A 14026-nucleotide genomic window follows, 5' to 3' on the forward strand; every position below is an offset into this window, starting at 1 on the left:
GTTTCCACTAATTAGCATCACAGGTGTCTACGGTCTTGTAATCAGTCAGTGGGCCTGTACAGTATATAGGGCTCCAGGTAGTCACTGTGTTGTTTGGTGACGTGGTGTGTAATCAGCATGGACCTAAGAAAACAAGGAAAGAGTTGTCTCAGGAGATTAGAAAGAAAACTTTAGACAAGCATGTTAAAGGTAAAGGCTATAAAACCATCTCCAAGCAGCTAGATGCTGCACATATTATTCAGAAATATAAGATCCATGGGAGTGTAGACAACCTCCCTGGATGTGGTCACAGGAGGAAAATTGATGACAAATCAAAGAGACAGATAATGTGAATGGTAACAAAAGAGCCCAGAAGAACTTCTAAAGAGATCCAAGGTGAACTTCAAGTTCGAGGAACATCAGTGTCAGATCGCACCATCCACGGTTGTTTGAGCCAAAGTGAACTACCGGTACATGCGAGAACACCATTGTTGAAAACTAATCCAGACTGGGATATGCCAGACTACATGTTGACAAGCCACAAAGCTTCTGGGAGAATGTCCTATGGACAGATGAGACAACAATAGAACTTTTAGCTAAGGCACATCAGCTCTATGTTCACAGACGGAAAAATAAAGCATATAAAAAGACAGAACACTGTCGCTGCTGTCTATAATCTGTGCAAGGGACGATGAAATCTGAAGACTAGGGATTCTAGAGAGAAATGTGCTGGCCAGTGTCAGGAAGCTTGGTCTCAGTTGCAGCTCATGGGTCTTTGGGGATAAATTCAAATATTTACGAATAACTGCTTAAATCTTTATAATATAATTACTAACTTTCATTAGCATTGTTGTTCTATGTGGAATGCCTTTAGACATTTTTTTCTCTTACACCTAGGAACTACTACAGAACTAATTAAACTCAAAGTATGCATTACATTTGTTGTAATATATTTTCTGAGCTTCTGTTCTTTGTTACAACCTCTATTTAAATCTATTTCCAATTGCATTGTCTGACATTACATAAACGTTTATGCTACACTTTCTCAATGTTTCACTGCATGAGGTTTATTATTCCACCTATTCTCTCCTGGATTTTTAATCAATGTTCCGTGTGAGATTTTTGGATATTTGAGCTTTTGTGCAAACTATCAAGATATTGTTGACGTTACAGATCAGTTCCACGTGAGATGTTTGATTGAGACAACTGCCAGCATCGGGAAAGAAAACTGTAATTTATCACAACAGCAAGTTGTATTTTTTTTTCCATCGCACCAAAAGCCCAAAAATCTTGTGCACTTCAATAGAAAAAAATCTTTGGGATATTCTTTGAGACACTCCAGTTTACTGTCAGTCACGGTATTCTGACACAGCACCGGCCAGGTTGAAGGAAGCTTTGATAACATTCATAAATTCCAAGGAAATTGAAGTTGGTTGAAGGATTTCATTAAAGACTATTTTCTCGATCCAGACAGGCAAAGTGAGTGGCTGCAAACAAAAATATGAACGACCTTTTGCATAATTTCCCAGTCAGATTCTTTTCATTGGGGTGAGAAGGAAAAGCTGTTGGACAAATTGCATTCCCTCTTTTATTTGGGACGGGAGAGATTAGACATTTGCTTCATTCGGCTGAAATCTGTTCATCTTTTGAGTATTTAGTCTATTGTAACCCTCCCTCAATCCCGCCGAGGTCAAATGGACCCCCCGTCTGCTTTTTCAAGCATTCCATTTTTACGCCCATCTTGCTATAGCGAGCCCTTATGCAAATATTTTTGGAGTCTTGCTCAAGTTTTATCTTTTCAATCACTCCAGCTGTTCAGGGTGGTCAGAAGGGTCCTTCACACTGACATCCACTTCCCACTGTCCTGGTGGGGTCAGAAGGACCCCTGGCACTTGTTGCTCCAGCTCCTAACAAAGTGTGCCAACAGGTAAATAATGATTTTAGACAACGTGGCAGTCATGTCCAATTTGATGAAATCACTAGAGAAACCTCTGACAAAAGATGGAGGCAGTAGCCATCCGCCCTACAGGCAAATGGACAGATCAAATGAATACCGTAATAAATTTAGGTCACAAGAACAAGACTGAGTGTGCTGTTTACAGTTGTAACAAGCAACTGGACTTGTAGGCCACCACGGGGTGGCCGCTTCAGGGAGGACATCAAGATCACGAGTAGGGTTGATCATCGTTTGATTTAGAATGATTCCGATTCCAATTCCTTGTTTCGATTCCGGTTCCTATCGATTCCCGATTCCGATTCTTTCAAGACATGACATGCTTTACATGAGCCAGCTAACCACAGGTCCTACTTGATGAAATAATCTTAACTTCAACATGAATTTTAATTCTATGAACAGTAACTTTACCTTCATTCAGACAAAAACATGTTTTTAAGAAAAAAAGAAAAAGACTTGCAGCACAACCAGTGTGTTTTTTGTCTGACCACAACCAAAGTTATAAATAAAGCTTTGATTGATTGATTGATTGATTGATTGATTGATTGAAAGTCTGGAAGAAGCCTCTGGGATGAGAGGCTAAATGTCTCCAACATATCTAGAAACGTCCAGCTGTTTTCAGCCAAAACTCTCAGGATGATCATGTCCAGGATGACTGAGAACTACACCTCCATGCTGCAGCAGCATTCAGTCAGAACAGAAAGTGAAACTTAAATGTAGCTGGCTGCGTCTGACTGATGAAGCTCCGTGTGTGTTTTTATTTCTGCAGTGAGACAAACTCAACTCACACCGTCCAGAGTTTGTTCTTTAAAGCTTCTATTAAATCCACCGTGTTGACGTATTTTAACAAGTTTCCTCTATGATGCAGGAGTTAAAGTTTACATTATGGAGTAAAAGTTTGGCAGACGTGTGTGTTTATATTTGGCCGCTGCACGCGGGGGGCTCGGTGCTGCACACAGACAGCTGGTGTGATCAGCTCTGAAAAGCGTTGATCACAATTTTGCAGACCACGTTTATTTTTCACGGAGATCGGCCGCGGATTCCTCTTCTGGTTGGCATTCTAGGAATCGAAACTAGGAATCGAAATCAAAGACTTTGAACGATTCCAGGAAAAATGAACAGTTGGATCTGGTTCCATTTGATGCTCGGTGCTCGATGCCCAACCCTAAACGAGCCCTTTTGGACCATTCAGTTGTTGGTTTCCTCAAACCGCCGCACTTCCCTAGCCCTTTTAGCCTGGCAAGCCAGACTAAATAAATGTATTATTCAAACTTTGCAAAGCAAGAATTTGGTCTAGTTCACTAGGCTATAGCCCTTTAGCAACAGAACAACATATCAGAGAAGGAGAAACAGCCGGCTGCTACCACTTCAACTTTAGGACAAACTACCAGATTCCCAAAAAGAAAAACACCATTTGAAGCAATGAAGAAATAAGGACATTTAGACATAAAAAAAATTTCGACTGGTGTTTAAAGTTTTTACGTTTCCTCTGGCAATGAGGGCTTCTAGTTCTGGCAGATGCATCTCAGGGAAAATACCCAAGGGGAGGGATGAGTGTTCTGTGATCATGTTTGTGTTCAAAACCTAGCTTGTTCTGTAGATTCACTAAAACGTTTTTAAGGGGGGAAATAATCATGCTAGAGAATCAGCAGATCCCACGCACTCACACTGCTGGGTAGGCAGTAACGCAGTTGAGGGGCACAAGGGTGGAAGTTTTTTAGATTGGGCCATTTAATCCACATGTTAGGGCGGCTTAAATGAAAACTAAAACAAACAACAACAACAACAATTTTATTATAGCTATAGCCCATGAAGTCAAGAGAAAATGCTATTTGGACAGATTTAGACAACATCATAAAGAAAAAGTTCTTTAGACTTACTTTTCAGGGCTTTTGAATAAACTCTTAAAAATATTATGAAATATAATGGAATAATGGAAACAAAAATTATCCTTCTTAAGAGATTGTCTGGGGAATTCATCACAACTTGTTCGTGGTTTCTTACGCAAATTGTCTATAGAATCGAAATTTTGTTTTTACAGTGTATTCCCTTCCATACTTCAGTCCAGTAGGTGGCGGTATTGCATCTTCACACTGGTTCCCAACCGCCAAAAACACAATAACAGTAGAAGAAGAAAGAGCTGTTAGCAAAGTTAGCTTGTTTTGATCTGTTTCAGGTGGATTGAGTGAGGTTAGGCAGTAAAAAATGTCTCCACTTCGGTCTCTGGGGGAGGTTATCAGCAAAAGCGACGAACTGCTGCTCCGGTAGGAATATTCCTACCAGGTTATGGAAACTGTTCTCCTCAACAACTTAGTGCGAGTTCTTTCGAGAACCAGAGATTTCCTGGGGTCTTCATGACAATCGGAGCTCCACAATAAGGTAAGCAGGAAACCCATATACATTAAATGATGTATGAAACACTTGCTGTCCACTAATTGGATCCTAACTAGATCTGCTGTTGTTCGTTTCCCCTTGGTTTGAGGTCAAATTTAAGAGGTTCCCTGTACCAGCCTCGGTCATTTTACAGGATCGCTGTTTGGTTTCTAATCCATCCTCTTAGGAAAAGCCCCGAATCGTAATTTAACATTTGAGGGAAGGAGCGGTTAGCTCACCTCATTGCGCTCGGGTGACCGAACGTCCTCTTTTTCCATGCTGGATCTGCCCTCAGCTGGTCAGAACCAAACCGTTAGATCCTTATCCAATTAAATGCGTTTTTACTTGTAGAGTGTGAAAACAAATAACAGTGAAAACACGCAAAAACTCAAATACATCCCAGCTAAGAAATATACACAAACGTCAACATACTAAAGCAGGGGTATTCATTTCCGGGCCAGGAAGTCCGCTATCCAGCAGGCTTTAGTTTAAACTCTGCTTCAACACACCTGATTTCAGTCAGGAGGTGATTAACAGGCTTTTGCAGAGCCTGATGAGATGCTGCATAAGTGATTCAACCACTGAATCAAGTGTATTGGAGCAGAGAAACCACTAAAACGTGCTGGATAGCAGCCCTCCAGGACCAGAATTGAAAACCCCTGCACCAAAACATGAAAGGTGAATCCAACAACTAACGATTTAATTCAGTTCAGATTCTCAGGGTGATGACTCGATTATTAATCAATTCACAATTGATACTCTAAATAATAAAGAGTGTCATTTCCAGGATTAGCTATTTTATTCTATAACTTAGAAAGAGCTATGCTAAATAATTTTACTTTGAAAAAAACTGGTTATGTTCAATAAATTCCATCTGTACTAGGTACAATCAAGTGGTTCTAAAATGATATTCGAGAGTGAGTTGTTTTCTCCGCTGTTCTCAAAGTGGAGGACGGCTTGACCAAGGTGTGGAGGAATATTTTCATTTGACAAATTACTGCTTCTTAACTCATTCACTGCCAATGACGATTAAAGTCGTCATTTGCTTTTTTTTTTTTACTGTGTGGGCGTCAGAACAAGCCCCCGCACCGTGTGAGCAAACATCCCAGCTCTAAAGCCGATCTCCATCCGCATATGTCACACATCACGTGATCAGGAAGCAGAAAATCCATGTGTTAGGAGATCATTTTTGGCCACTGCGGTAACAAAAGTGAGGCGCAAACCGGAAAAGCTTCTGCCGATCACAATTCGACAACGGATTATGAAAGAACGGATAACGCTCGAAACGCACAGATTTTTCCTGATGTAAGAGGTGAGTCTACTCTTTATTTTGGTAGTTTTGGCGTCTACATCATCCTAGTGCGCAGCGTTCTGTGACTCTTAAAAATAACTGTTAAAACGCCAGCAGCGAAGGGCTTTACCGATCAGAAAACGGCTGGCAGTGAATGAGTTGAGGGTGCAACGTGTAAGAAATTAGTGTGAATTTAACAAAGAGAAAATCCCCAGAGTCTGATGTTTCAGTCATTTTGGAAGGAAGGTTATACTGAAACATATTTCATATCCCGTTAGCTGTGGGGATTGTCAGTTTTTCTCCTTTCAAAACAGGAAGGAGGGACGTAACTACTGTTTAGCATCAGTGTGTGTAGTCATGTCTCCTGCAAGCTAATACTGCAGCGCCGACAATTATAATTTGACGAAGGCGATCAAAAAGCTGCAGAGTTGTTTAAATTGGTTGCAGTAACCGAGTTTGACCACAGGATGTCACTTTTACTTCATTTCTACATAATACACCTTTAAAAAGGCATAAAACAACTCTCTCTGGGGCCATCTTCCCTCTTTTTCTGAACGACATCCCATAAGATGTTAGTGTTTCACCTTTCAGTGCTATCTCATCATTATGAGATAATAAAAAGGTTTATTTTTTTATTCTAAGTGAGACAACTTTAAAATTATGTTATTATGCGAAACTTTCTCATTATCCCTTTGATGCATGAATTATGAAATCTTCAACCATGATTATTTAAACTATTTTTTTTATTCATCTTTAGGTGTGAATGAAACAAATTTCATATTTACATATTTTTTGTAACATTTAATTTACACATAGTTTATTACATCCACAACCTCTCTCCTCCATATATCTCAGACCTTATAAGTATTCACACCCCATCCCGTTCACTCAGATCTTCTTCTTCCATCCATCTTGCGGTTCCTTCTGCCCGTCTCGCTACCATGGGGAGCAGAGCTTTCAGCTGCTCTGCTCCTCGACTCTGGAACTCACTCCCCCCAGACATCAGGATCATCGACAGTTTTACCCTTTTCAAAACAAAACTCAAAACACACATGTTTAAATCTGCCTAGTACAACCTCTGATTTTATTGAACTGTTTCTCTCTTTGTTTTTTTTCTTCTTTGGGTTTTATTATTGTTTTATTGTATTTTATTACGTGTTTTGTGCAAAGTGACCTTGGGTGTCCTGAAAGGTGCTTTTAAATAAAATGTATTATTATTATTATTATTACATGTCCACCTCAGTGGACCGCGTGCATTCTGAACATGAAATTTGTTGGCTTGGCTTACTGAAGTCCAAATGAAGGGGCTCAAATTCAATAAAGTCTTTAACAGCTGTGCTTAATAGCAAAAATAAATAAATAAATAAATAAATTGAGTACCTGTCCACTGTAGTGACCATTATGCATCAAAGGGTTATTACAAGATACTGGCCCCATGTACCCCACATTGATGGCAATATGCTTCTGTTTGATGTGCTTGACTATTGGAATTAACATATTTAATCCTTACATAGTATTGATGACAGTCTGGAAATCCTTTAAAGATAGCTAAACATTATTTTATTTAGATCTGCTTTTACTCAAATATTTTGTGTTTTTTCATGTGTTTTCTGTTTTTATTTTAAAAGAATTTATGAATTTTTTTATCTTTGTGAAGGACTTTGTTATTATTCTACCTGTGATAAGTGCTATATAAATAAACTTTACTTACTTTATCTGCCTGTGAATTTGAGTTCAGTCAATCTTAATGCACAAATTAGTGACAGTGGCGCTAGCAAAAGGTGACAATGAGTCCACTGGTGCAGACAAACCACTGATGAGCCACTGGACTCAAACAAGAAAATCTCAGTCTTGTTCTCAATTATGCTCAGAAAATTTTACGCCATGCACCCTTTTACCTCCTCAGGACACTGCAGAATTACTGCCATGGAGCATATATCGCCAGCATAGAAATTAAATGACAAGCACATTCATGCAAATTAGCACCAAGAGGAATCAGATAATCTCATGCATTCTTCTGAAGCTGCATCTTAATCAGCTTTCCCTATTTTGTTTCTATTGCAGCTGTTGGCAAAACGTGGCCAAATAAAACCTGCTACCTCTTCAGGATCATCAATCACTGTCTACTCCACCATATAGCTTTGGACAGCATGAATACAGGTACAGCTACACAACTACAACGGTGTGTGTGTGTGTGTGTGGGGGGGGGGGGGGGGGGGTATTACTTAGCTTTTTTTATTAAACAATTCAACTCATCAGTCTGTCAATACATCCACAATTATGATACAAAAAAAGTAAATCAATAACAACTTTTTATCTCTCGATAATTATAGACAATAAATTTAACATTGTAGAAAATATATTTAACGTGCAGCCCTGGCCATTTTATTTTTGGTATTTTCATTTTTTCTCTACCTCTTCTCATTAAGACATCTTGCTGCCTCATGCTCTGTTTTGGCTTGAGAAGGGGAGAGCCCGGTGAAGTAGCGTGCCCGAGTCTGTGGTTTTGATTGGTTAGGATCCCGGTGCTAACACCAGACTCCCAACACTACAAATTTATTTTATCACCTGCACAAGAACCACGAAAAAGAATACAGAGAGAGTCAACATGTTAAAGCCGTAAAGGCAGCGTTGAGTGGTTGTGTAAACGCTTATAACAAACTCCAGATACAGATGCTGCAACAGGCATTTACCCGTGACACACCAAATAACCACAACTCCTGCAGATTTGAGATCACTACTGCAGTTGCCAAGCACATCTGCAAAGATGTGGTTCCAGTCTACATGTTCAACAAACAGGAGTTGGTGCAAACACTCGATCCAACATTGAATTCAGTCAATTAATCAAATTTATTTATATAGCCCCTTCTACCAGCTTAACAGAGGTCCAAGGTGCTGCACAGCACATAAAAACTTAGAAAGGCATCACATTAGTAAAAGCAACAAAAGAGATAAAAATAGCATAAAAGCAATAAATAGAAAAACACAGATAAAAACAATTAAAAAGAAATAAATATGTAAAATACAACAGACAAGGTCAGTGGTGTCGGGGGAAAGCTAACAAGAAAAAAATGAGTTTTCAAGCGAGACCAAAACACCAGCAGACATAGAGCTTGCTTTACTGTTAGATGGAGCTCATTCCAAACGGTCGGTGTCATTACCGAGAAGGCCCGGTTCTCCCTTGATCTCAGTTTAGAGCGCGGGACTTCCAGCTCTTCCAGCAGAGCAAAGGGCCCAAGAGGGGACATGCCTGTGCAACAATGCAGCTAGATATGGTACAGTAGTGCCCTGTCCCTGAAATAAAAGAAGTAATGCTGTATTGTTATGTATATCATTTTTAGGATATAAGATTAGCTATATCGGAATATGAAAACTTTGCCATATCGCCCAGCCCTTGTACCTTCTATCTACAACTTTCACATAAGCCCTAGGTGCTTAACACCATATCTGCAAACATGATAAAAAAAGAAATGGACATTATAAAACATTGTAAAGATTACAAAGAAATTATAAGAGATCTTAAGAACAATAACAAAGATAAGAACATTTAAAAGCAAACAAAATGTAAAAACTAAGACATCAAGCTAATGTCAAGAATCATTTGTAAAGGCCAACAAATGATACTGAATCTTCAAGTCAGTCTGAAGGCCGGATCACACTGTGCGATTTTTGGCCGTTGCACAGGATTGTTCATGGGTGTGTCCGAATCCGTGGGCAGGATACTGGGTCCTCACCGGTCTAGCAAGGCCCGGTCTTTGCTCGACCACTAAGACCGGAACCCAGCAGCTCTGAATTCGGACAGTCTAGCCTTCACCTCTACGGTGGCCCATAGGTCCCGTCACAGCCGTGGCAGCAGCTACACGCAAAGGAAAAATGCTAAAGCTAGCGAGAATCGAGCAGGAATATTTAAGGAGCTACAGCAGCTTTACCTTCATCAGCAGCATTTGTTCACAACCGTTTTCAGGTAAAGTAACTTTGTTTATTCTAGAAGCTTTCAGGACTTAAATTTAAATCGTTTCATGTATGTTTTAAGCTACAGAATGAACTTGTTAAACATACACAACACATTACTACAGAGTATTAACATGTAGATAATTAATATAAACCAAATGCATTATAAACGTTGAACGCAGTAGGATGTTTTCTAATGTAAATTGGACCTTAGAATTTCTTATTTTGCATCAAATGGGGGTAAAATGTATTAAAAAACAGGCAAGTAGCATTGAAGAGTTTTCAATGTGCATTTGTTTATTCAACTTAAGCCTAATAATGATTCGATCGGTCTTAAAATGTAAATTCTCTGTAGTTTTGATTTAACCATTTCCTGCTGCTTTTCTTTAAACTGAACAGAACCAATGTACTGCAGGTTATATGTTTTGTTTTACATTTTTCAATAAAAAATCTCTTTATTTATTTATTACAGGTCAGCATGCACTATTCTGCACATCTGCATCTGTACTAGTGAAGTTGTGACCCTGGAGGATGAGCCTGAGGAAGATGTGTGTGGAGGAGGTCAGTGGTGCTCTGTTCTGTATGAGGTACCAGCAAACCACCTCTACTGTAAACAGGCAAGTCATTTATGTAGGAACCTCTATTAAAAACAACACTGTGGTTTTATTTACTGAAGAGTCACAGTTGTTATACTAGTGGATCCATAAACATCTCCTCATTTCATATTTCTGAATACATCTTAGAGATGTAACAGCCATCGTCTGAGCCAGCCCAGCGGTCCCTGTAGATGGACGATGGAGTGGACAGTGAGAGGAAGCGTCCCAAAGCTCTCTCTGCAGACCGTCCTGTATGATGTTCCTCTGACCAGAAACGTCCAGCCACGGGTCTGCTCCAGCCCTCCATCCACGTCTGGATCCTCCTGCAGCAGATCCAGCTGCACTGTTAAAGACTTCCTGCTCACTCAGTTTAAATAAATGATCCAGGAAGAGTCACTCAGGTTAATCCTGCTTTAACCGTACATAACTGGTCCATACTGGTTTTGATCTGTAAATAATTGTAACGTATTATAAATAATCTTGTCTCCTTACCATCTTTTCATTTTCTGTTCATGTAACATGTTCAAAAACCTCTGTAATAATAAAACTGGTGATAAAATCAATGACGAGACAGAGTTATCAGTTTGTATTTGTTTTAATAAACGTGTTAAAATATCAAACAGCTAAATAACATTAACATAATAACAGTAGAAGGCTTCTCTCCCAGGAGGACCGCCAGGTAAAGCCTCTTCTGACCCTGGACACCTGCAGTCCTACAGAGAAAATCAGATCACATGTGACAAAAAGGCAATAAACACATTTTTACATTTATCCACATGAGAAGATAAAAATTATATTCTTCACACAAAATTTTTTTACTTCATTAAAATGTGCCAGCTGTGTAAATCCCTGAATGTAAAACTACTCTTCACAGCAGAACACAGAAGAACTTCTGTGGTCATGTGTAAACGGCTTCACTCTTCACCTCTAAGCTTAATAAAAACGCTTCTTTGCTCTGATGCCCTTAAAACAAATGATGATAATAATAATAATAGCCTTTATTGTCATTGTACAGGATACAACGAAATTGGAGTGCCACTCCCTTGGTGCACTAGGGCTGCAACAAACGATTATTTGGATAATCGATGAATCGGATGGGGTCTCGACACGATTAATCGATTAATCGGATTACATAGGGACATTTTTAAAAACTGCTAGGGAAACGTTATTTCTCTCCTTCCTTCACTAAACACAAAGTTCAATAGCAGAAAAACAACATGCCATCACCTAAATTGTCTTATAAGGTGTATAGACAGAGACCCTAAGCTACATCTATCTGTGACCTAAAATGCTTGGTCCAAGTTAAACAGCTGAGCTTAAAGAGCAAGTCACCCCCTACCAGAGTCTAACTCCACTCCCACTTCATGTTTGAAAAATGCAACACATGCTGTTGCCTGGCAGACCGAGAGGGCGGAGCCACTAACAAATACACACACACTCAGGCTCACGACAGCATTGTGACATCATAATGTACCAGTTTACATCATAGCATACTTCTTAGCCAATAGCGGTGGCAGATTTAAATTAAAATACAGTGCAGAGTTTTTACCTGACAACGGCACAACACTGCCAGTTTTAGGCAGAATATTTAAATTTTAACTAAGATGCACTGAAGTGTCAAATTATTGACGACACGTGTCTGCAGCACGATTAGACACTCGTTTATTTAGTTTATCAGCAAAAAAAGTTTATTTGGGGGTGACTTGCTCTTTAAGGGCAATTCTCATCTGTTTTGTTTGATCTCATCTGTTGACATTTATTATAATTGGGGATGTCAAACAACTAATTTTTAAATGTAATTAAACATAGGCTGTGACTTAATCAAAATTAATCACTATTTCCAAAAATGACTGAAAAAATACCAAATAAAACAAAAGTAAATGAATGCCATCCTCCTTGCGATGATGCCCTGGGCAACTGCCATAAAGTCACATCAAGAAATGCTGCTGATCATTCCAATGATCCCAAATAGACTCACATTGGGCCACATGAAAGCAACTGAACCCAAAAATATATTAACCAGTAAATAACTGCACTCTCACACAACACGCCTGCAGCAACATTTAGGACTCCTTCCTCCCTTTTAAAAGCGTTTTCGCTTCTGAGGACATTGTGGTTGTAAAACCACATGCTAGTAGTCTGGCCCCGGTGTGATCAACCAGTTTCTGCGGGAATGTGACGGCGGAACCGGTTCGCAGCAGCGCGAGCCCCCTATCTAATAGCGTCGCGCTTACGATTTTATACTTTTTTTAACGAGCTTAGGGCATGTCTAGCCTGTGTAATAATCTGTGGCTTGGGTGAATCTCTTTTGAAAAGTTTTTAACTTACCCGGACACAGAGCTCTCTCCTTCCTCGCTGATGATTCTGACATGCTTGCGTTTAAGATGCTGCATCTTCACTGTAGTACTCCCGTGCCATGCTAAGTCTGACCTACAAACGTTGCAGGTAACAAATTTCTTCGCCTGATTTAACTGAAAATGCTCCCAAACTTTAGAAGTTTTTACTTTTTTGGGTCTCGCTGCTTCTGCCATGTTCCTCTTCCAAACACCTGCCGGCTCTCCGGTCTGCGCGCAACGGCGGGCGGGAGGGGAGGGGGCTTTTGGAACAGTTGTGCAACACAACGAATCGATGACGCAATTCGTTGCCAACACTTTTAGTAATCGATTTTCATTGAATTTATCGATTCGTTGTTGCAGCCCTATGGTGCACAATACAATAATACTTATAAATATAAAGGTCCCCTAAACAAAAAATAGTCAGTACAATATATACTGAATAGCACAATATATACAAAATAGCAGCCAAAATATTATGTATAAAATGGCATTAGAATAGCAGCATAATAGTTGACGGTGACCTTGACAAGTCGCTAAGCAGTTTTAATTGTTTTATGCTTATTTACTATAGAGATTGCCCTGGGAAAGAAACTATCCCTGAATCTGTTTGACCTGGTTTTATGTGGCCTGTACCGTCGACCTGATGGTAATAGTTGAAAGACTTGATTAAGAAACTTAATTTGCTAAAGAAACACAAACACAACTTTAATTGTTCTTTAAAACGTAAACGGTCTGAAAGTAAAACTGCTTTTCACAGCAGAACACAGAAGAACTACTGTACTCATGTGTTGACATCTTCACTCTTCACCTCTAAGCTTAATAAAAATGCTCTGTTGTCCCTAAAACAAATGACAGGTTTAATTTGCTACACACACACACACACACACACAAACGGGAATAACTACGGGACCCGCGATACAAACTCGTTATGGCTGATTTCTGCCTAAAATGTAATTTAAAAAACAAATATACAAATGAAAAATGTCTATAAACAGAGCTGCTTTAAGCTTTTTAGATTTCTACGGCTAGTTTTTAAACAAACTTATGTCTAAAACTTCATAGCTCTCCCCATTTTCTTTTCCTGTTGAAAATCCACAGCCGGCGCACAAAGCATGTTGGGATAGCCTTGTTCTGTGAGGATGCAACAGACCCATCCTCGTATTTTTGGTGGAGCTAGTACGCATTTGAGGACACGAGAATGAGAATTCTTGGAATTCGGACAGTACTCGTCGGTCCGCTGTGACGTCATCTACCTCAAAATGCGCCCTTACAAGCATCCTTCCCACAGATTTGTACACACCCCATGTCACACTGTGAGAAGTCCAGAGAGGTGGCACACTGTTGGGCGCAAGATCTCGGTGAGGCAGACTGCACGATGTCTCTCTCCAGCAGGACACACTGCGTCATGAGTGCACCTCCCAAAGCATACGTCACTATGCAGACCGCTAACCAAAGCAAAGCTGAGAAAAGAAAAACACTTAGTTTTTGCCCAACTCATCTTCCTCAAAGAGGAAGCTTCATTTTTAAAACCCCCTCTTTGGCGTCA

The 14026-nt window shown here is 39.7% G+C and overlaps 1 protein-coding gene and 1 long non-coding RNA gene across 4 annotated transcripts in view; one reads left to right on the forward strand and one right to left on the reverse strand.

Annotated features, from left to right (window-relative positions):
• Positions 1–2: 2 nt before the first annotated feature.
• Positions 3–4811, reverse strand: LOC107387795 (uncharacterized). Its single transcript, XR_001573247.3, has 3 exons — positions 4739–4811; positions 4546–4650; positions 3–123 (listed from the first exon to the last, which is right to left on the reverse strand). It is a non-coding gene; the product is annotated as an uncharacterized lncRNA (long non-coding RNA).
• The window catches only part of LOC139063536 (zinc finger protein OZF-like), a 29491-nt gene continuing 19552 nt past the window's right edge, over positions 4088–14026 (forward strand). For 2 of the 3 annotated variants that reach the window (XR_011516911.1, XM_070545690.1), the window contains exons 1-2: positions 4088–4312; positions 7662–7757. Coding sequence is in view for 1 of the 3 variants with exons in the window: in XM_070545690.1 (XP_070401791.1) it covers positions 7748–7757 (10 nt within the window). In the remaining 2 variants the exon portion in view is untranslated. Of the gene's footprint in view, positions 4313–7661; positions 7758–10020; positions 10166–10291; positions 10430–14026 lie in introns of those variants that run through there. The other variant, XR_011516912.1, reaches the window with a different exon arrangement.

This window comes from Nothobranchius furzeri, chromosome 16 (genome assembly GCF_043380555.1).
Source record: "Nothobranchius furzeri strain GRZ-AD chromosome 16, NfurGRZ-RIMD1, whole genome shotgun sequence".
Classification (NCBI taxonomy): domain Eukaryota; kingdom Metazoa; phylum Chordata; class Actinopteri; order Cyprinodontiformes; family Nothobranchiidae; genus Nothobranchius; species Nothobranchius furzeri.